The sequence below is a fragment of the Taudactylus pleione genome, unplaced genomic scaffold, assembly GCF_031769625.1.
Source record: "Taudactylus pleione unplaced genomic scaffold, aTauple2 ptg001406l, whole genome shotgun sequence".
Lineage (NCBI taxonomy): Eukaryota > Metazoa > Chordata > Amphibia > Anura > Myobatrachidae > Taudactylus > Taudactylus pleione.
In genome coordinates, this window is record NW_028285806.1 from 282,728 (window position 1) to 307,591 (window position 24,864).

Sequence of the window (24,864 nt, forward strand, 5' to 3'; positions counted from 1 at the left end):
TGTTTGCTAATCATTGTCTCATGTATCGTGTGTGTGACATACAGTGAGGTGATGGACTGTTTGCTAATCATTGTCTCCTGTATCGTGTGTGTGACATACAGTGGAGGTGCTGGACTGTTTGCTAATCATTGTCTCCTGTATCGTGTGTGTGACATACAGTGGAGGTGCTGGACTGTTTGCTAATCATCGTCTCCTGTATCGTGTGTGTGACATACAGTGAGGTGATGGACTGTTTGCTAATCATTGTCTCCTGTATCGTGTGTGTGACATACAGGGAGGTGCTGGTCTGTTTGCTAATCATTGTCTCCTGTATCGTGTGTGTGACATACAGTGGAGGTGCTGGACTGTTTGCTAATCATTGTCCCTGTATCGTGTGTGTGATATACAGGGAGGTGCTGGTCTGTTTGCTAATCATTGTCTCCTGTATTGTGTGTGTGATATACAGTGGAGGTGCTGGACTGTTTGCTAATCATTGTCTCCTGTATCGTGTGTGTGACATACAGTGAGGTGATGGACTGTTTGCTAATCATTGTCTCCTGTATCGTGTGTGTGACATACAGTGGAGGTGCTGGACTGTTTGCTAATCATTGTCTCCTGTATCGTGTGTGTGACATACAGTGGAGGTGCTGGACTGTTTGCTAATCATTGTCCCTGTATCGTGTGTGTGATATACAGGGAGGTGCTGGTCTGTTTGCTAATCATTGTCTCCTGTATCGTGTGTGTGACATACAGTGGAGGTGCTGGACTGTTTGCTACACACACGATACAGGAGACAATGATTAGCAAACAGTCCAGCACCTCCACTGTATGTCAATCATTGTCTCTTGTATCGTGTGTGTGACATACAGTGGAGGTGCTGGTCTGTTTGCTAATCATTGTCTCATGTATCATGTGAGTGATATACAGTGAGGTGATGGACTGTTTGCTAATCATTGTCTCATGTATCGTGTGTGTGATATACAGTGAGGTGCTGGTCTGTTGGCTAATCATTGTCTCATGTATCATGTGAGTGATATACAGTGAGGTGATGGACTGTTTGCTAATCATTGTCTCATGTATCATGTGTGTGACATACAGTGGAGGTGCTGGACTGTTTGCTAATCATTGTCTCCTGTATCGTGTGTGTGACATACAGTGAGGTGATGGACTGTTTGCTAATCATTGTCTCCTGTATCGTGTGTGTGACATACAGTGGAGGTGCTGGACTGTTTGCTAATCATTGTCTCATGTATCGTGTGTGTGATATACAGTAAGGTGCTGGCCTGTTTGCTAATCATTGTCTCCTGTATCGGTATCATGTGTGTGACATACAGTGGAGGTGCTGGTCTGTTGGCTAATCATTGTCTCATGTATCATGTGAGTGATATACAGTGAGGTGATGGACTGTTTGCTAATCATTGTCTCATGTATCATGTGTGTGACATACAGTGGAGGTGCTGGACTGTTTGCTAATCATTGTCTCCTGTATCGTGTGTGGGACATACAGTGAGGTGATGGACTGTTTGCTAATCATTGTCTCCTGTATCGTGTGTGTGACATACAGTGGAGGTGCTGGACTGTTTGCTAATCATTGTCCCAGTATCGTGTGTGTGATATACAGGGAGGTGCTGGTCTGTTTGCTAATCATTGTCTCCTGTATCGTGTGTGTGACATACAGTGGAGGTGCTGGACTGTTTGCTAATCATTGTCTCCTGTATCGTGTGTGTGACATACAGTGGAGGTGCTGGACTGTTTGCTACACACACGATACAGGAGACAATGATTAGCAAACAGTCCAGCACCTCCACTGTATGTCAATCATTGTCTCTTGTATCATGTGTGTGACATACAGTGGAGGTGCTGGTCTGTTTGCTAATCATTGTCTCCTGTATCGTGTGTGTGACATACAGGGAGGTGCTGGTCTGTTTGCTAATCATTGTCTCCTGTATCGTGTGTGTGACATACAGTGGAGGTGCTGGACTGTTTGCTACACACACGATACAGGAGACAATGATTAGCAAACAGTCCAGCACCTCCACTGTATGTCAATCATTGTCTCCTGTATCGTGTGTGTGATATACAAGGAGGTGCTGGACTGTTTGCTAATCATTGTCCCTGTATCGTGTGTGTGATATACAGGGAGGTGCTGGTCTGTTTGCTAATCATTGTCTCCTGTATCGTGTGTGTGACATACAGTGGAGGTGCTGGACTGTTTGCTACACACACGATACAGGAGACAATGATTAGCAAACAGTCCAGCACCTCCACTGTATGTCAATCATTGTCTCTTGTATCATGTGTGTGACATACAGTGGAGGTGCTGGTCTGTTTGCTAATCATTGTCTCCTGTATCGTGTGTGTGACATACAGGGAGGTGCTGGTCTGTTTGCTAATCATTGTCTCCTGTATCGTGTGTGTGACATACAGTGGAGGTGATGGACTGTTTGCTAATCATTGTCTCATGTATCATGTGTGTCAGACAGTGAGTTGATGGACTGTTTGCTAATCATTGTCTCATGTATCGTGTGTGTGACATACAGTGGAGGTGATGGACTGTTTGCTAATCATTGTCTCCTGTATCGTGTGTGTAGCAAACAGTCCAGCACCTCCACTGTATGTCAATCATTGTCTCTTGTATCGTGTGTGTGACATACAGTGGAGGTGCTGGTCTGTTTGCTAATCATTGTCTCATGTATCATGTGAGTGATATACAGTGAGGTGATGGACTGTTTGCTAATCATTGTCTCATGTATCGTGTGTGTGATATACAGTGAGGTGCTGGACTGTTTGCTAATCATTGTCTCCTGTATCGGTATCATGTGTGTGACATACAGTGGAGGTGCTGGTCTGTTTGCTAATCATTGTCTCATGTATCGTGTGTGTGATATACAGTGGAGGTGCTGGACTGTTTGCTAATCATTGTCTCCTGTATCGTGTGTGTGACATACAGTGGAGGTGCTGGACTGTTTGCTAATCATTGTCTCCTGTATCGTGTGTGTGACATACAGTGAGGTGATGGACTGTTTGCTAATCATTGTCTCCTGTATCGTGTGTGTGACATACAGTGGAGGTGCTGGACTGTTTGCTAATCATTGTCTCCTGTATCGTGTGTGTGACATACAGTGGAGGTGCTGGACTGTTTGCTAATCATTGTCCCTGTATCGTGTGTGTGATATACAGGGAGGTGCTGGTCTGTTTGCTAATCATTGTCTCCTGTATCGTGTGTGTGACATACAGTGGAGGTGCTGGACTGTTTGCTACACACACGATACAGGAGACAATGATTAGCAAACAGTCCAGCACCTCCACTGTATGTCAATCATTGTCTCTTGTATCGTGTGTGTGACATACAGTGGAGGTGCTGGTCTGTTTGCTAATCATTGTCTCATGTATCATGTGAGTGATATACAGTGAGGTGATGGACTGTTTGCTAATCATTGTCTCATGTATCGTGTGTGTGATATACAGTGAGGTGCTGTACTGTTTGCTAATCATTGTCTCCTGTATCGGTATCATGTGTGTGACATACAGTGGAGGTGCTGGTCTGTTGGCTAATCATTGTCTCATGTATCATGTGAGTGATATACAGTGAGGTGATGGACTGTTTGCTAATCATTGTCTCATGTATCATGTGTGTGACATACAGTGGAGGTGCTGGACTGTTTGCTAATCATTGTCTCCTGTATCGTGTGTGTGACATACAGTGAGGTGATGGACTGTTTGCTAATCATTGTCTCCTGTATCGTGTGTGTGACATACAGTGGAGGTGCTGGACTGTTTGCTAATCATTGTCTCATGTATCGTGTGTGTGATATACAGTAAGGTGCTGGCCTGTTTGCTAATCATTGTCTCCTGTATCGGTATCATGTGTGTGACATACAGTGGAGGTGCTGGTCTGTTGGCTAATCATTGTCTCATGTATCATGTGAGTGATATACAGTGAGGTGATGGACTGTTTGCTAATCATTGTCTCATGTATCATGTGTGTGACATACAGTGGAGGTGCTGGACTGTTTGCTAATCATTGTCTCCTGTATCGTGTGTGGGACATACAGTGAGGTGATGGACTGTTTGCTAATCATTGTCTCCTGTATCGTGTGTGTGACATACAGTGGAGGTGCTGGACTGTTTGCTAATCATTGTCCCAGTATCGTGTGTGTGATATACAGGGAGGTGCTGGTCTGTTTGCTAATCATTGTCTCCTGTATCGTGTGTGTGACATACAGTGGGGGTGCTGGACTGTTTGCTAATCATTGTCTCCTGTATCGTGTGTGTGACATACAGTGGAGGTGCTGGACTGTTTGCTACACACACGATACAGGAGACAATGATTAGCAAACAGTCCAGCACCTCCACTGTATGTCAATCATTGTCTCCTGTATCGTGTGTGTGATATACAAGGAGGTGCTGGACTGTTTGCTAATCATTGTCCCTGTATCGTGTGTGTGATATACAGGGAGGTGCTGGTCTGTTTGCTAATCATTGTCTCCTGTATCGTGTGTGTGACATACAGTGGAGGTGCTGGACTGTTTGCTACACACACGATACAGGAGACAATGATTAGCAAACAGTCCAGCACCTCCACTGTATGTCAATCATTGTCTCTTGTATCATGTGTGTGACATACAGTGGAGGTGCTGGTCTGTTTGCTAATCATTGTCTCCTGTATCGTGTGTGTGACATACAGGGAGGTGCTGGTCTGTTTGCTAATCATTGTCTCCTGTATCGTGTGTGTGACATACAGTGGAGGTGCTGGACTGTTTGCTAATCATTGTCCCTGTATCGTGTGTGTGATATACAAGGAGGTGCTGGACTGTTTGCTAATCATTGTCCCTGTATCGTGTGTGTGATATACAGGGAGGTGCTGGTCTGTTTGCTAATCATTGTCTCCTGTATCGTGTGTGTGACATACAGTGGAGGTGCTGGACTGTTTGCTACACACACGATACAGGAGACAATGATTAGCAAACAGTCCAGCACCTCCACTGTATGTCAATCATTGTCTCTTGTATCATGTGTGTGACATACAGTGGAGGTGCTGGTCTGTTTGCTAATCATTGTCTCCTGTATCGTGTGTGTGACATACAGGGAGGTGCTGGTCTGTTTGCTAATCATTGTCTCCTGTATCGTGTGTGTGACATACAGTGGAGGTGCTGGACTGTTTGCTACACACACGATACAGGAGACAATGATTAGCAAACAGTCCAGCACCTCCACTGTATGTCAATCATTGTCTCTTGTATCATGTGTGTGACATACAGTGGAGGTGCTGGACTGTTTGCTAATTATTGTCTCATGTATCGTGTGTGTGATATACAAGGAGGTGCTGGACTGTTTGCTAATCATTGTCTCCTGTATCGTGTGTGTGATATACAGGGAGGTGCTGGACTGTTTGCTAATCATTGTCTCATGTATCGTGTGTGTGATATACAGTGAGGTGATGGACTGTTTGTTAATCATTGTCTCCTGTATCGTGTGTGTGACATACAGTGGAGGTGCTGGACTGTTTGCTAATCATTGTCCCTGTATCGTGTGTGTGATATACAGGGAGGTGCTGGTCTGTTTGCTAATCATTGTCTCCTGTATCCTGTGTGTGACATACAGTGGAGGTGCTGGACTGTTTGCTACACACACGATACAGGAGACAATGATTAGCAAACAGTCCAGCACCTCCACTGTATGTCAATCATTGTCTCCTGTATCGTGTGTGTGACATACAGTGGAGGTGCTGGTCTGTTTGCTAATCATTGTCTCATGTATCATGTGAGTGATATACAGTGAGGTGATGGACTGTTTGCTAATCATTGTCTCATGTATCGTGTGTGTGATATACAGTGAGGTGCTGGACTGTTTGCTAATCATTGTCTCCTGTATCGGTATCATGTGTGACATACAGTGGAGGTGCTGGTCTGTTTGCTAATCATTGTCTCATGTATCATGTGAGTGATATACAGTGAGGTGATGGACTGTTTGCTAATCATTGTCTCATGTATCGTGTGTGTGATATACAGTGAGGTGCTGGACTGTTTGCTAATCATTGTCTCCTGTATCGGTATCATGTGTGTGACATACAGTGGAGGTGCTGGTCTGTTTGCTAATCATTGTCCCTGTATCGTGTGTGTGATATACAGGGAGGTGCTGGTCTGTTTGCTAATCATTGTCTCCTGTATCCTGTGTGTGACATACAGTGGAGGTGCTGGACTGTTTGCTACACACACGATACAGGAGACAATGATTAGCAAACAGTCCAGCACCTCCACTGTATGTCAATCATTGTCTCCTGTATCGTGTGTGTGACATACAGTGGAGGTGCTGGTCTGTTTGCTAATCATTGTCTCATGTATCATGTGAGTGATATACAGTGAGGTGATGGACTGTTTGCTAATCATTGTCTCATGTATCGTGTGTGTGATATACAGTGAGGTGCTGGACTGTTTGCTAATCATTGTCTCCTGTATCGGTATCATGTGTGACATACAGTGGAGGTGCTGGTCTGTTTGCTAATCATTGTCTCATGTATCATGTGAGTGATATACAGTGAGGTGATGGACTGTTTGCTAATCATTGTCTCATGTATCGTGTGTGTGATATACAGTGAGGTGCTGGACTGTTTGCTAATCATTGTCTCCTGTATCGGTATCATGTGTGTGACATACAGTGGAGGTGCTGGTCTGTTTGCTAATCAGTGTCTCATGTATCGTGTGTGTGACATACAGTGGAGGTGCTGGCCTGTTTGCTAATCATTGTCTCCTGTATCGTGTGTGTGACATACAGTGGAGGTGCTGGACTGTTTGCTAATCATTGTCTCCTGTATCGTGTGTGTGACATACAGTGGAGGTGCTGGCCTGTTTGCTAATCATTGTCTCCTGTATCGTGTGTGTGACATACAGTGGAGGTGCTGGACTGTTTGCTAATCATTGTCCCTGTATCGTGTGTGTGATATACAGGGAGGTGATGGACTGTTTGCTAATCATTGTCTCCTGTATCGTGTGTGTGACATACAGTGGAGGTGCTGGACTGTTTGCTAATCATTGTCTCCTGTATCGTGTGTGTAGCAAACAGTCCAGCACCTCCACTGTATATCACACACACAATACAGGAGACAATGATTAGCAAACAGTCCAGCACCTCCACTGTTTGCTAATCATTGTCTCCTGTATCGTGTGTGTGACATACAGTGGAGGTGCTGGACTGTTTGCTAATCATTGTCTCCTGTATCGTGTGTGTGACATACAGTGGAGGTGCTGGCCTGTTTGCTAATCATTGTCTCCTGTATCGTGTGTGTGACATACAGTGGAGGTGCTGGACTGTTTGCTAATCATTGTCCCTGTATCGTGTGTGTGATATACAGGGAGGTGATGGACTGTTTGCTAATCATTGTCTCCTGTATCGTGTGTGTGACATACAGTGGAGGTGCTGGACTGTTTGCTAATCATTGTCTCCTGTATCGTGTGTGTAGCAAACAGTCCAGCACCTCCACTGTATATCACACACACAATACAGGAGACAATGATTAGCAAACAGTCCAGCACCTCCACTGTTTGCTAATCATTGTCTCCTGTATCGTGTGTGTGACATACAGTGGAGGTGCTGGACTGTTTGCTAATCATTGTCTCCTGTATCGTGTGTGTGACATACAGGGATGTGCTGGACTGTTTGCTAATCATTGTCTCCTGTATCGTGTGTGTGACATACAGTGGAGGTGCTGGCCTGTTTGCTAATCATTGTCTCCTGTATCGTGTGTGTGACATACAGTGGAGGTGCTGGACTGTTTGCTAATCATTGTCTCCTGTATCGTGTGTGTGACATACAGTGGAGGTGCTGGACTGTTTGCTAATCATTGTCTCCTGTATCGTGTGTGTGATATACAGGGATGTGCTGGACTGTTTGCTAATCATTGTCTCATGTATCGTGTGTGTGATATACAGGGAGGTGCTGGACTGTTTGCTAATCATTGTCTCCTGTATCGTGTGTGTGATATACAGGGAGGTGCTGGACTGTTTGCTAATCATTGTCTCCTGTATCGTGTGTGTGATATACAGTGAGGTGCTGGACTGTTTGCTAATCATTGTCTCCTGTATCGTGTGTGTGGCAGACAGTGAGGTGCTGGCATTGGAGAAGGCAGAGAGCCTGGCAAGAGGGGCAGCCCGGAAATGGGCTTCTGGTATATTCTGTCGTCCTGACCAGCTGGCGCACCTTGGCCAGTACCGGAGACGGGAGACGCAGCGTAATAACTCCATACAATCCCGGCTAAAGGTGAGCGGCAGTGATGTATTACCATATGCTTCTACTGCTGGGACGTCTAGTAAGCATTCGGATGAAGATCTGTAAAAGCTAGGACCATCTTTTGGGGTTCCCCTTCTTTTATATTCCATACTCTATAACATTGGTAGGCAACATTTTTGTGGCTGCCAGGTGTTCATCTAGCAAACAAAAATAATTTTGTGTGCCACCGACCATTCAAGCACATACAAACTGTTACAAATGTTATGGATGGTACTATCAGTGGCTCCCCTGTCCTTCCAGTTGAAGGTTGTTTAATAATTTGTAGTCTGGAGAGGACGTCATGCTTCATCATTGTGTACTGTTATCAGACTTTGGCAGTTTCACTCACCAGAGGCCCAGACTTTGCTTGGTATGCAGGCCACGCTTCAGCATTGTATACTGTTATCAGACTGTGGCAGTTTCGCTCACCAGTGGCCCAGGCTTTGCTGGAAATGCAGGCCACGCTTCAGCATTGTATACTGTAATCAGACTGCGACAGGGTTACTCACCAGAGGCCCAGGCTTTGCTGGAAATGCAGGCCACACTTTAGCGTTGTGTACTGTAATCAGACTGTGGCAGGGTCACTCACCAGAGGCCCAGGCTTGGAGAGTTTCTAGTTCACTGTGAAGGTCTCCTCTGATTGAGGAGCAGCACAATGTGTGTAGTAGGAGAGGGACTGACACCCATGGGTGCTACCAGAGCCGTAGCTAGACTTTTTGGTGCCCTGTGCCAGAAAGAGCATTGGTGCCCCCCTCATTTTTCAAAGGGACATGATGCACCCAAAAAAGGGGATTTACCTCATGGGGAAGGGCCAGGGAATAGATAGGGGAGGCCAGGAGATGCTGGAGATGAAATAAGAGGAAGTTATAAGTGAGAATGATAATAAACAGAAATTTGACAGGCCCAAAAAGCGCCCCCTGACCTGTGGTGCCCTGTGCGATGGCACCGGCCGCACTAAACTAGCTACGGCCCTGGGTGCTACTATCAACATCCAAGTTTCAATGGTTTCCTATACCTGTTCTATACATCACTGTTTTCCTCACTTCTGCCTCCTGTGCTGATGATGTAACGGAAGGTTATATATGTAATGTAGTTGTTCTTTATTGAGCAAGTCTGAAGGTAACAGAGCTAGTAATCATTCTGCGGAGCTGTGGGGAACTTGGATGACGGGATTATCATGTCTTCTGGTTTCTCTTGGTGTAATAACACCTTTGTCTCTTCCTCTGTGTGATTATAGTCTGCATTGCATTCGTACCTTGAGGGGGTGGAACATGGCTTATCGCAGCTGCGAGTGGCGTATACAGATGTCCGTCATGTACAGGAGGCTCTCAGCAAAGCACAAGACGTCTGGCGGACAGGTGACGGGCCACGCAGCCATTTACAGCCCATTCACCAACTAGTGATGGAGCATGTTCAGCTCTCTGTGGCCATACAGAGTCTGCCATATATTTACACAGGTGAGAGATGGGATACATCCGGGGGGGCCTCAGATATCCCTACAAATGTCTAACGCCAAAGACTCTCTTTCTAGAATTCAGGCACCTGATTAGCTTGGTGGATTAGCTTAGGGTGTATGATACACCCTAAGTTTGTAATGAGTAAAGTATCACAGGATACGTTCTGGGTGTGACTGTCTCCCCTGATCTGTGCTATCTGGTGACTGTATCACACCGCGGCAGTGACACAAGCTGATGTACATTCCCCTGATCTGTGTTATCTGGTGACTGTATCACACCGCGGCAGAGACACAAGCTGATGTACACTCCCCTGATGTGTTATCTGGTGACTGTATCACACCGCAGCAGGGAGACAAGCTGATGTACATTCCCCTGATCTGTGTTATCTGGTGACTGTATCACACCGCGGCAGAGACACAAGCTGATGTACATTCCCCTGATCTGTGTTATCTGGTGACTGTATCACACCGCGGCAGAGACACAAGCTGATGTACACTCCCCTGATCTGTGTTATCTGGTGACTGTATCACACCGCGGCAGTGACACAAGCTGATGTACATTCCCCTGATCTGTGTTATCTGGTGACTGTATCACACCGCGGCAGAGACACAAGCTGATGTACACTCCCCTGATCTGTGTTATCTGGTGACTGTATCACACCGCGGCAGTGACACAAGCTGATGTACATTCCCCTGATCTGTGTTATCTGGTGACTGTATCACACCGCGGCAGAGACACAAGCTGATGTACACTCCCCTGATGTGTGTTATCTGGTGACTGTATCACACCGCGGCAGAGACACAAGCTGATGTACACTCCCCTGATGTGTTATCTGGTGACTGTATCACACCGCAGCAGGGAGACAAGCTGATGTACATTCCCCTGATCTGTGTTATCTGGTGACTGTATCACACCGCGGCAGAGACACAAGCTGATGTACACTCCCCTGATCTGTGTTATCTGGTGACTGTATCACACCGCGGCAGTGACACAAGCTGATGTACATTCCCCTGATCTGTGTTATCTGGTGACTGTATCACACCGCGGCAGAGACACAAGCTGATGTACACTCCCCTGATCTGTGTTATCTGGTGACTGTATCACACCGCGGCAGAGACACAAGCTGATGTACACTCCCCTGATGTGTTATCTGGTGACTGTATCACACCGCAGCAGGGAGACAAGCTGATGTACATTCCCCTGATCTGTGTTATCTGGTGACTGTATCACACCGCGGCAGAGACACAAGCTGATGTACACTCCCCTGATCTGTGCTATCTGGTGACTGTATCACACCGCGGCAGTGACACAAGCTGATGTACATTCCCCTGATCTGTGCTATCTGGTGACTGTATCACACCGCGGCAGAGACACAAGCTGATGTACATTCCCCTGATTTGTAATTTGCCCCACATCAGTGGCTGGCCTTTTACTTTAATGAGCTCTGGACACACCTACAGTGGTCCTAGACGGACTTTGTGTTACCCTCTGTTTAAACTGACACAATGGTAAAAGTCCAAAACGAGTGAACAGAGACCGGCCTAATGCTGTTTACAATTAATACAGAAATCTACTTGTATCCAATCAACCACCCGAAGCCAAACCTAACATAAGGGGTACTATGAAAAGGGCACTAAATGCAGGGAACAAGACGGGCACCCCAAGCTGTGGCTGTTCAGCCTCACATGAACCAGCGGCTCCTCCAGTCTCGGTGGCGTATCAGCAAGAGGCAGAATCCTTCTTCTCAGCGGGGTCTTCAGAGTCTGTTGCCTCCTCTTCCAGTGACAGCGGACGCAGTTTACTCAGCTGCGAGCCCCCAGCACGTGTATGGTAGATAAATGTGCAGTTAGGCCCCAGTGTCACTCTCCTAGGGGGATGGCAGATCTAGCTTCACCCCGTTCTGTGCAGCGAACATTCTCCTCAGAAGCCGCCAATGCTCAGTGGAGCCTTACTTTTATCCTCTGGTTTACCCTCCAGTGGCTAGGGACCTCCAATGACAGGTGGCCCCTAGGGATTCTGCCCTGTAACTTAAGGCGGCCAATAGATGGGGAGCCTCTTTCCCGGGCTCCTGGTGTTGCTGGCCAAGGACAAACTCTCACCCTGGGCTGCACATGCCCAGTAAGCACAGATGGAGCAGGGGTCACTAAAAGTACAAAACAGCCTGCCTCGAATGCCCAACAAGGCTACCTCGAATGCTCAACAAGGCTGCCTCGAATGTGCAACAGGGCTGCCTCGAATGTCCAACAAGGCTGCCTCGAATGTGCAACAGGGCTGCCTCGAATGTCCAACAAGGCTGCCTCGAATGCCCAACAAGGCTGCCTCGAATGCGCAACAGGGCTGCCTCGAATGTCCAACAAGGCTGCCTCGAATGTCCAACAGGGCTGCCTCGAATGCCCAACAAGGCTGCCTCGAATGCCCAACAAGGCTGCCTCGAATGCCCAACAAGGCTGCCTCGAATGCCCAACAAGGCTGCCTAACACTAAACAAAGAAAAAATAACTGGTGCTATGAGGGGTGAAACTTAAACCCTTATCAGCTATATAGACCCCATTCAATTACCTTATGTCTATATAACTGGGGCAAAGGGGTCCTAAAATAGAGACCCCCAAACTTAGGGGTATTACATATAATAAGGAAAGAGAGGGGTATTCTTATAAAGAAGTAAAATAAATAAGCAAATATAAAACTGCGTAGCAGAAAGTAATAAAATATCTGCTCATCTTCTATCAAACACAGAGAAAACAGCGACGGCTACATCCAAACTGTCCTTGTCCGAGCGAGCGATCCTAATTAGGCCCAGAGGTGTAGCACAAGTAAGAGGTTACACAGCGGGATGATGTATTCCTGTGTGTTTCGTCTGGAGAGGACTTCATCAGAGAAATAGCCGTCCAAGGCTGCTATTGTCTCTGTACATACTCTCTAATAAGGGTTGGGTCAATTAGTAATTACTCCCTGCTCTAGTACCAGACTAACTTGGACATTTCATAAACACATCAGGGGGATGTACTGTAATAGAGTGCTAACAAGTTGTGGGTTTCCGGCAATTTAGCACTCGGTCACTGGGTGTACATGATGTAATAGGCGGTGAGTATCCGGCAATCTCGCACTCGGTCATTGGGTGTACAGGATGTAATAGGCGGTGAGTTTCCGGCAATCTCACACTCGGTCACTGGGTGTACAGGATGTAATGGGCGGTGAGTTTCCGGCAATCTCGCACTCGGTCATTGGGTGTACAGGATGTACTAGGCGGTGAGTATCCGGCAATCTCGCACTCGGTCATTGGGTGTACAGGATGTAATAGGCGGTGAGTTTCCGGCAATTTAGCACACGGTCACTGGGTGTACAGGATGTAATAGGCGGTGAGTTTCCGGCAATCTTGCACACAATCGCTGAGTGTACAGGATGTAATAGGCGGTGAGTTTCCGACAATCTCACACTCGGTCACTGGGTGTACAGGATGTAATAGGGAGCGAGTATGCGGCAATCTCGCACTCGGTCACTGGGTGTACAGGATGTAATAGGCGGTGAGTTTCCGGCAATCTCGCACTCGGTCACTGGGTGTACAGGATGTAATAGGCGGTGAGTATCCGGCAATCTTGCACACAATCGCTGAGTGTACAGGATGTAATAGGCGGTCAGTTTCCGGCAATTTAGCACTCGGTCACTGGGTGTACATGATGTAATAGGCGGTGAGTATTCGGCAATCTCGCACTCGGTCACTGGGTGTACAGGATGTAATAGGCGATGAGTTTCCGGCAATCTTGCACACAATCGCTGAGTGTACAGGATGTAATAGGCGGTGAGTTTCCGACAATCTCACACTCGGTCACTGGGTGTACAGGATGTAATAGGCGGTGAGTTTCCGGCAATCTCACACTCGGTCACATGGTGTACAGGATGTAATAGGCGGTGAGTTTCCGGCAATCTCACACTCGGTCACTGGGTGTACAGAATGTAATAGGCGGTGAGTTTCCGACAATTTAGCACTCGGTCACTGGGTGTACAGGATGTAATAGGCGGTGAGTTTCCGGCAATCTCACACTCGGTCACATGGTGTACAGGATGTAATAGGCGGTGAGTTTCCGGCAATCTCACACTCGGTCACTGGGTGTACAGGATGTAATAGGCGGTGAGTTTCCGGCAATCTCGCACTCGGTCATTGGGTGTACAGAATGTAATAGGCGGTGAGTTTCCGACAATTTAGCACTCGGTCACTGGGTGTACAGGATGTAATAGGCGGTGAGTTTCCGGCAATCTCGCACTCGGTCACTGGGTGTACAGGATGTAATAGGCGGTGAGTTTCCGGCAATCTCGCACTCGGTCACATGGTGTACAGGATGTAATGGGCGGTGAGTTTCCGGCAATCTTGCACACAATCGCTGAGTAAGTACAGGATGTAATAGGCGGTGAGTATCCGGCAATCTCGCACTCGGTCATTGGGTGTACAGGATGTAATAGGCGGTGAGTTTCCGGCAATCTCGCACTCGGTCATTGGGTGTACAGAATGTAATAGGCGGTGAGTTTCCGGCAATCTCGCACTCGGTCACATGGTGTACAGGATGTAATGGGCGGTGAGTTTCCGGCAATCTTGCACACAATCGCTGAGTAAGTACAGGATGTAATAGGCGGTGAGTTTCCGGCAATCTGACACACGGTCATTGGGTGTAAAGGATGTAATAGGCGGTGAGTTTCCGGTAATCTTGCACACAATCGCTGAGTAAGTACAGGATGTAATAGGCGGTGAGTTTCCGGCAATCTCGCACTCGGTCATTGGGTGTACAGAATGTAATAGGCGGTGAGTTTCCGGCAATCTCGCACTCGGTCACTGGGTGTACAGGATGTAATAGGCGGTGAGTTTCCGGCAATCTCACACTCGGTCATTGGGTGTACAGAATGTAATAGGCGGTGAGTTTCCGGCAATCTCGCACTCGGTCATTGGGTGTACAGAATGTAATAGGCGGTGAGTTTCCGACAATTTAGCACTCGGTCACTGGGTGTACAGGATGTAATAGGCGGTGAGTATCCGGCAATCTCGCACTCGGTCACTGGGTGTACAGGATGTAATAGGCGGTGAGTATCCGGCAATCTCGCACTCGGTCATTGGTGTACAGGATGTAATGGGCGGTGAGTTTCCGGCAATCTCGCACTCGGTCATTGGGTGTACAGAATGTAATAGGCGGTGAGTTTCCGGCAATCTCGCACTCGGTCACATGGTGTACAGGATGTAATGGGCGGTGAGTTTCCGGCAATCTTGCACACAATCGCTGAGTAAGTACAGGATGTAATAGGCGGTGAGTTTCCGGCAATCTGACACACGGTCATTGGGTGTACAGGATGTAATAGGCGGTGAGTATCCAGCAATCTCACACTCGGTCACTGGGTGTACAGGATGTAATAGGTGGCGAGTATCCGGCAATCTCGCACTCGGTCACTGGGTGTACAGGATGTAATAGGCGGTGAGTATCCGGCAATCTCGCACTCGGTCATTGGCTGTACAGGATGTAATGGGCGGTGAGTTTACGGCAATTTAGCACTCGGTTACTGGGTGTACAGGATGTAATAGGCGGTGAGTTTCCGGCAATTTAGCACTCGGTCACTGGGTGTACAGGATGTAATAGGCGGTGAGTATTCGGCAATCTCGCACTCGGTCATTGGGTGTACAGGATGTAATAGGCGGTGAGTTTCCGGCAATCTCGCACTCGGTCATTGGGTGTACAGGATGTAATGGGCGGTGAGTATCCGGCAATCTCGCACTCGGTCATTGGGTGTACAGGATGTAATGGGCGGTGAGTATCCGGCAATCTCGCACTCGGTCATTGGGTGTACAGGATGTAATAGGCAGCGAGTTTCCGGCAATCTCGCACTCGGTCATTGGGTGTACAGGATGTAATGGGCGGTGATTTTGATGGTTCCTATGTAACTTGATGACTTAGTGTCTTGCGGGGAGCTGTAACCCGTGAACAATCGCTTTCATTGCATCAGGCACTTTCTTTTATAATTTATTTTGTACATCGGGTGCTGAAGTTGTGATATTTACATTAGTAGCCCTATATAAGCATTGCTTGTCGGTATTGTGATTAGATGAGTTTGGGAAGGAGTTTAGGACAAGTTATTATTTGGGTGTCGGTGAACGTAAATTAATAACTAATTTGTCTTTGTGACTCTGGGTGTATTTTTAGGGTTTTTTATATTTTTCGTGCTTATATTTTGTGTCCATTAGTCTGTCGTACTGTGCTGTGTTTATACTGTCTGTGTTACTTGGTGTACCGTGGAGAACGGGACGGAGGAGCTGGAGGTGGGCGGAAGAGCACGGCCCTTTTCTCATTGCCATGCCCCGTTTTTGGGCATACAAGTGTGCCCTTTCGCTTGGTCCGGCACCGGATCTACACCACCGAGAGGGTGTGAAGACCCAGCAAGGATCGTTCATTTACCAGCACCCAGGATCCCAGCATCAGCAGCTACTACATCACCGAGAGGGAGTGAGAGGACCCAGCAAGGATCCATCATTTACCAGGTTCCCAGCATCAGCAGCTACATCACTGAGAGGAGTGTGAGGACCCAGCAAGGATCCATCATTTACCAGCACCCAGGACCCCAGCATCAGCAGCTACTACATCACTCACAGGGAGTGTGAGGACCCAGCAAGGATCCATCATTTACCAGGACCCCACCATCAGCAGCTACTACATCACTGAGAGGAGTGTGAGGACCCAGCAAGGTTCCATCATTTACCTGCACCCAGGTTCCCAGCATCAGCAGCTACATCACCGAGAGGGAGTGTGAGGACCCAGCAAGGATCCATCATTTACCTGCACCCAGGTTCCAAGCATCAGCAGCTACATCACCGAGAGGGAGTGTGAGGACCCAGCAAGGATCCATCATTTACCTGCACCCAGGTTCCCAGTATCAGCAGCTACTACATCACTGAGAGGAGTGTGAGACCCAGCAACGATCCATCATTTACCTGCACCCAGGTTCCCAGCATCAGCAGCTACTACATCACCGAGAGGGAGTGTGAGGACCCAGCAAGGATCCATCATTTACCTGCACCCAGGACCCCAGCATCAGCAGCTACTACATCACTGAGAGGAGTGTGAGACCCAGCAAGGATCCATCATTTACCTGCACCCAGGATCCCAGCATCAGCAGCTTCTACATCACTGACAGGGAGTGTGAGGACCCAGCAAGGATCCATCATTTACCTGCACCCAGGACCCCAGCATCAGCTGCTGCTACATCACTGAGAGGGAGTGAGAGGACCCAGCAAGGATCCATAATTTACCAGCACCCAGGACCCCAGCATCAGCAGCTACATCACTGAGAGGGAGTGTGAGGACCCAGCAAGGATCCATCATTTACCAGGACCCCAGCATCAGCAGCTACTACATCACAGAGAAGAGAGTGTGAGGACCCAGCAAGGATCCATCATTTACCTGCACCCAGGTTCCCAGCATCAGCAGCTACATCACTGAGAGGGAGTGTGAGGACCCAGCAAGGATCCATCATTTACCAGGACCCCAGCATCAGCAGCTACTACATCACAGAGAAGAGAGTGTGAGGACCCAGCAAGGATCCATCATTTACCTGCACCCAGGACCCCAGCATCAGCAGCTACTACATCCCCGAGAGGGAGTGTGAGGACCCAGCAAGGATCCATCATTTACCAGGTTCCCAGCATCAGCAGCTACATCACTGAGAGGAGTGTGAGGACCCAGCAAGGATCCATCATTTACCAGCACCCAGGACCCCAGCATCAGCAGCTACTACATCACTCACAGGGAGTGTGAGGACCCAGCAAGGATCCATCATTTACCAGGACCCCACCATCAGCAGCTACTACATCACTGAGAGGAGTGTGAGGACCCAGCAAGGATCCATCATTTACCAGCACCCAGGACCCCAGCATCAGCAGCTACTACATCACTGAGAGGGAGTGTGAGGACCCAGCAAGGATCCATCATTTACCTGCACCCAGGACCCCAGCATCAGCAGCTGCTACATCACTGAGAGGGAGTGAGAGGACCCAGCAAGGTTCCATCATTTACCAGGACCCCAGCATCAGCAGCTACTACATCACAGAGAAGAGAGTGTGAGGACCCAGCAAGGATCCATCATTTACCAGGACCCCAGCATCAGCAGCTACTACATCACTGAGAGGGAGTGTGAGGACCCAGCAAGGATCCATCATTTACCAGGACCCCACCATCAGCAGCTACATCACTGACAGGGAGTGTGAGGACCCAGCAAGGATCCATCATTTACCTGCACCCAGGTTCCCAGCATCAGCAGCTACTACATCACTGACAGGGAGTGTGAGGACCCAGCAAGGATCCATCATTTACCAGGACCCCACCATCAGCAGCTACTACATCACTGAGAGGGATTGTGAGGACCCAGCAAGGATCCATCAATTTACCTGCACCCAGGACCCCAGCATCAGCAGCTTCTACATCACCGAGAGGGAGTGTGCGGACCCAGCAAGGATCCATAATTTACCAGCACCCAGGACCCCAGCATCAGCAGCTTCTACATCACCGAGAGGGAGTGTGAGGAATCGGTGAGGACACAGGAGCATCGTCAGGATGCTAAACAATAGCCCAAAAAGCACAAACAATTGATTATTATGTTCTGATTGTTGAATGTTATTACATTTCCAAGTAAATTAAAATAAGAAATATTCTTTGCTTAGTGTGTATGCAGCAGATCAGTATAACTTTTGAGAATAGATAAAATACGAGCACTGATTATAGTGTGTATATATATTATATTATCGTAAGTGTATATGGCAAACTTTGCACTTCTGTTGTGTTAAAATATTCAAGAATAAGCATAACAAATATATATATATATAATCTTTAAATAGTAGTGGTTACCCGCTTCAGGGTCGAACTGGCCAACAGGGGTATAGGGGAAATCTCTGATGGGCCCCAATGCTTGAGGGCCCTGCCCCCTCCTCTAATGCCATGTTCCAGACCATACACTTGAATTATACCTTATTACTCTATTAGAGGGTCAGTTACTTGGTAGAGCAGGAATATGGAAGAAAATGGGTGCTTGGTTTGTCCTATGTAATGGTTGGCAAACCCTCTTTCGTATTTGACAACACCATCTGTGACGACTAGCCCCTTCAGTATGGGCCTAGACCACTGCATTTCCCCTGGTGGGCCCTTCATGCTCCAGTCCAACACTGACTTGCTTTTAAATGTTTAATGTTTGTATTGAATTAATTTACTTCTATCAAGGTTGACTATTTTTGAAACTTGGTTTGTAAATTTTTGTACTTCGTAGCCCCTCAGCTGTCAGGCGGCCCGGAGCCCCTATGTCTTTACTAATCCTTTGTTTTATTGTTTTCCTTCTCTTTTCACAGTGCCTAAGCTGATTGACCAGACTCAAGACCTTATTGATAACCGTCATCTTTTGAAGGCTCACGTCAACCTGAGGGATCTGGAAAGCCTTAGAGATGATGTATTGTACAGATTACAAAGGGTCAGACCATTTGTGGATTCCAGTCTCTATGTACAACAAAGCGCAGAAGCAGCAGATTTAGTGCAACAGTTTTTTGCAGGGGTTCAGGAACTGAGTGAGGAGTTGGGTCATACGCTGTTCTCACTGGCACATTCAGCATTGAGTGTGGCATGCTCTGACCCTTCTGTGTTAGTCTCTGCTGTACGTATCATTGAGCGAGAAGAATTCCTGGATGCAGAAGAGACCAGAGGTCCACCACAACAGCTGTGGAAGCCACTGGGTCGCCCCAAACACTGGAGAGAGCAATTCTTCCAAGCCTTGGAGAAGGGCGTTTGTGAGAGAATAGTGGGGTCTGGACAAATTTGGGAAAATTTAAATGCAAAAGATCTGGCACAACATTTGAAGGAACTTCAGGCCAGAGTGGTGGCAGAGCTGCAGTGCGTGTTCTCTGTGCTGTCACCCTGTGTCCCTCCACACTATGATCTTTGTCGGGCTGTAGCCTTAATGTGCCATCACTCCATCTCTCGTCACCTCCGTGACATCTTAAGCCACGAGCTTCCTCATACTGCCGTGTACTGTGTCCTCCACTGGATGATGATCATCTATCCCAGGTAGTGTCGTGTGGTCACCTGCTCTACACATGAAATGTTATATATTGCAGCAGTCTTGTATCTGGTGGTGTCTCCATTGTTTGTGTGTAATATAAAGATGGAATATTCCTAATTGTGTTCATAAAAGAAGCTGAATGGTCAACTTTCTGTCTTCATGTTATTAGGAAGCATTTAACCACTGAGCAATTCTGCCCACACACCGGCGGTATGAGACAACTGATCCAATACCCCGGGGTGCACAGAAGAAAGCGAGCAGGCAGAGTGGGAGGGGGCTGGAGAGAGGTCGACGTTGGGGGAGATGTAAGCAGTGACAAGGGGGAAGGGAGGGCAGATGGAGGAGATCCACTTCCTGTAAGTTAGGCAGTAAGGAGCATGGTAGTACTTACAGGGAGCTGCAGGCAGAGGTAGGAAGGACTTTGCCAGAGATAGAGGTGGATTTAGGAAGATCCAGGAGATGACCGTGTGAACGGCGGAAGGGAGTGTCTTACATGAGCTAATGGATCGAAGTACCTGATTTATTCTATATATTTTCCAGTGAGGACATGATGGGACATCCTGACCTGTCATCGGAGATTGACATTCCCGGTCTGGGGCCCCTCATGCCCCCTGAAATGATGGAGGATCAGCTAAATCGTTACACGCGTAGCGTACGGGTGAGGTCATTACATCATTACCACTTATTCCTGTTTAATATTATGTGGGGCTAACTCTCAGCTCCGTGTCGCGGATCTGTAGGTACAGGCAAAGGAATGTTTCAGTCTGTGGCACTTCTAGAAATCCTGTCCTGCCGTTCCCAAGTGAAGATAATAGAGTTTAATGGTTTTCCCAGGCCTGAATAACAGAGTCCCAGAAGTAATAAGTTACATTCATCTCGGTGACCTCTTGTATTCCAGGCTTGTCTGAGTCAGTGGCTGCACAAAGCATTGGAAGTGGAGTATTGTGATTGGCTGAGGGATCAGGAGCCGGATACAGACCAGGATGGATGTTATATGTCCAGTCTTCAGCAGATCGTCATGCAGGTGGGAATCCCGATCCCATCACACAACCTCCAAGTAACCTGTCCAGGTGTCATTTATACTGCAGATACAGTAGTCACAGGCCTGAGAATAATGAGCCTTGTAGACATGGGCCTGGAGGTGGAGGGACTGATACCAGCATTATCATATAGTCACATACACACGGCTGTACACCCGGGGAAGGGCTGATACCAGCATTAGTATATAGTCACATACACAGCTGTACACCCGGGGAAGGGCTGATACCAGCATTAGTATATAGTCACATACACACAGCTGTACACCAGGGGAAGGGCTGATACTAGCATTAGCATATAGTCACATACACACGGCTGTACACCAGGGGAAGGGCTGATACCAGCATTAGTATATAGTCACAGACACACGGCTGTACACCAGGGGAAGGGCTGATACCAGCATTAGTATATAGTCACATACACACGGCTGTACACCAGGGGAAGGACTGATACCAGCATTAGTATATAGTCACAGACACACGGCTGTACACCAGGGGAAGGGCTGATACTAGCATTAGCATATAGTCACATACACACAGCTGTACACCAGGGGAAGGGCTGATACCAGCATTAGTATATAGTCACATACACACAGCTGTACACCAGGGGAAGGGCTGATACCAGCATTAGTATATAGTCACATACACACGGCTGTACACCAGGGGAAGGGCTGATACCAGCATTAGCATATAGTCACAGACACACAGCTGTACACCGGGGGAAGGGCTGATACCAGCATTAGTATATAGTCACATACACACAGCTGTACACCAGGGGAAGGGCTGATACCAGCATTAGTATATAGTCACATACACACGGCTGTACACCAGGGGAAGGGCTGATACCAGCATTAGCATATAGTCACATACACACGGCTGTACACCAGGGGAAGGGCTGATACCAGCATTAGTATATAGTCACAGACACACGGCTGTACACCAGGGGAAGTGCTGATACCAGCATTAGCATATAGTCACAGACACAGCTGTACACCAGGGGAAGGGCTGATACCAGCATTAGTATATAGTCACATACACACGGCTGTACACCAGGGGAAGGACTGATACCAGCATTAGTATATAGTCACATACACACGGCTGTACACCAGGGGAAGGACTGATACCAGCATTAGTATATAGTCACATACACACGGCTGTACACCAGGGGAAGGGCTGATACCAGCATTAGCATATAGTCACATACACACAGCTGTACACCAGGGGAAGGGCTGATTCCAGCATTAGCACATAGTCACATACACACAGCTGTACACCAGGGGAAGGGCTGATACCAGCATTAGTATATAGTCACAGACACACAGCTGTACACCAGGGGAAGGGCTGATACTAGCATTAGCATATAGTCACATACACACAGCTGTACACCAGGGGAAGGGCTGATACCAGCATTAGTATATAGTCACATACACACAGCTGTACACCAGGGGAAGGGCTGATACCAGCATTAGTATATAGTCACATACACACGGCTGTACACCAGGGGAAGGGCTGATACCAGCATTAGCATATAGTCACAGACACACGGCTGTACACCAGGGGAAGGGCTGATACCAGCATTAGTATATAGTCACATACACACGGCTGTACACCAGGGGGAGGTGCTGATTCCAGCATTAGTATATAGTCACATACACACGGCTGTACACCAGGGGAAGGGCTGATACCAGCATTAGCATATAGTCACAGACACACGGCCGTACACCAGGGGAAGGGCTGATACCAGCATTAGCATATAGTCACATACACACGGCTGTACACCGGGGGAAGGGCTGATACCAGCATTAGCATATAGTCACATACACATGGCTGTACACCAGGGGAAGGGCTGATACCAGCATTAGTATATAGTCACATACACACGGCTGTACACCAGGGAAGGGCTGATACCAGCATTAGCATATAGTCACATACACACAGCTGTACACCAGGGGAAGGGCTGATTCCAGCATTAGCATATAGTCACATACACACAGCTGTACACCAGGGGAAGGGCTGATTCCAGCATTAGCATATAGTCACATACACACGGCTGTACACCAGGGGAAGGGCTGATACCAGCATTAGTATATAGTCACATACACACGGCTGTACACCAGGGGAAGGGCTGATACCAGCATTAGCATATAGTCACATACACACGGCTGTACACCGGGGGAAGGGCTGATACCAGCATTAGCATATAGTCACATACACACGGCTGTACACCAGGGGAAGGACTGATACCAGCATTAGCATATAGTCACATACACACGGCTGTACACCAGGGAAGGGCTGATACCAGCATTAGCATATAGTCACATACACACAGCTGTACACCAGGGGAAGGGCTGATTCCAGCATTAGCATATAGTCACATACACACGGCTATACACCGGGGGAAGGGCTGATACCAGCATTAGTATATAGTCACATACACACAGCTGTACACCGGGGGAAGGGCTGATTCCAGCATTAGCATATAGTCACATACACACGGCTGTACACCAGGGGGAGGTGCTGATTCCAGCATTAGTATATAGTCACATACACACGGCTGTACACCAGGGGAAGGGCTGATACCAGCATTAGCATATAGTCACAGACACACGGCCGTACACCAGGGGAAGGGCTGATACCAGCATTAGCATATAGTCACATACACACAGCTGTACACCAGGGGAAGGGCTGATACCAGCATTAGTATATAGTCACATACACACGGCTGTACACCAGGGGAAGGGCTGATACTAGCATTAGCATATAGTCACATACACACAGCTGTACACCAGGGGAAGGGCTGATTCCAGCATTAGCATATAGTCACATACACACAGCTGTACACCAGGGGAAGGGCTGATTCCAGCATTAGCATATAGTCACATACACATGGCTGTACACCAGGGGAAGGGCTGATACCAGCATTAGCATATAGTCACATACACACGGCTGTACACCAGGGGAAGGGCTGATACCAGCATTAGTATATAGTCACATACACACAGCTGTACACCAGGGGAAGGGCTGATACCAGCATTAGCATATAGTCACAGACACACAGCTGTACACCAGGGGAAGGGCTGATACCAGCATTAGTATATAGTCACAGACACACGGCCGTACACCAGGGGAAGGGCTGATACCAGATCCAGTTATGTAGATTAGATGACTCTGATCCCATAAATAGATCCTGTTTTTTGGATTTTGATTACTCTGATCCAGTTATGTGGATCCTGATATGTAGATTAAATGAGACTGATCCCATGAGATTTCCTTATCACAGACCACAGAAGATGATCCGTTCCATCCTCTGCTGATCTGATCTCTGGAGCTTGTGTTACAGATGCTGTTGGAGAATGTGCAGTTGGCGTCTGCCCTGGGGGAGAGTTTAGAGAATCGTGTCAGGAACGCCGCGCTGTACGAAATGGAAAACTGCCTGGTCTTGTGAGTTCTGATGACGCACGCTAATACATCTCCATGTACTGTATATATACACTGATGTGTCCTCATACGCCTAACGTCTGTACACCTCCATATACTGTATATATACACTGATGTGTCCTCATACGCCTAACGTCTGTACATCTCCATATACTGTATATATACACTGATGTGTCCTCATACGCCTAACGTCTGTACATCTCCATATACTGTATATATACACTGATGTGTCCTCATACGCCTAACGTCTGTACACCTCCATATACTGTATATATACACTGATGTGTCCTCATACGCCTAACGTCTGTACACCTCCATATACTGTATATATACACTGATGTGTCCTCATACGCCTAACGTCTGTACACCTCCATATACTGTATATATACACTGTCCTCATACGCCTAACGTCTGTACATCTCCATATACTGTATATATACACTGTGTCCTCATACGCCTAACGTCTGTACACCTCCATATACTGTATATATACACTGTGTCCTCATACGCCTAACGTCTGTACACCTCCATATACTGTATATATACACTGATGTGTCCTCATACGCCTAACGTCTGTACACCTCCATGTACTGTATATATACACTGATGTGTCCTCAT

At 47.6% G+C, this 24,864-nt stretch overlaps 1 protein-coding gene across 2 annotated transcripts in view; it reads left to right on the forward strand.

The window, feature by feature from the left end:
- The window catches only part of LOC148442738 (exocyst complex component 3-like protein), a 75,566-nt gene that overhangs the window by 28,537 nt on the left and 22,165 nt on the right, over nt 1-24,864 (forward strand). For both annotated transcript variants that reach the window (XM_088463545.1, XM_088463546.1), the window contains exons 2-7: nt 8,075-8,235; nt 9,482-9,701; nt 19,068-19,776; nt 20,312-20,429; nt 20,670-20,795; nt 24,149-24,249. In XM_088463545.1, coding sequence (XP_088319671.1) covers nt 8,075-8,235; nt 9,482-9,701; nt 19,068-19,776; nt 20,312-20,429; nt 20,670-20,795; nt 24,149-24,249 — 1,435 coding nt within the window. The remainder of the gene's footprint in view (nt 1-8,074; nt 8,236-9,481; nt 9,702-19,067; nt 19,777-20,311; nt 20,430-20,669; nt 20,796-24,148; nt 24,250-24,864) is intronic.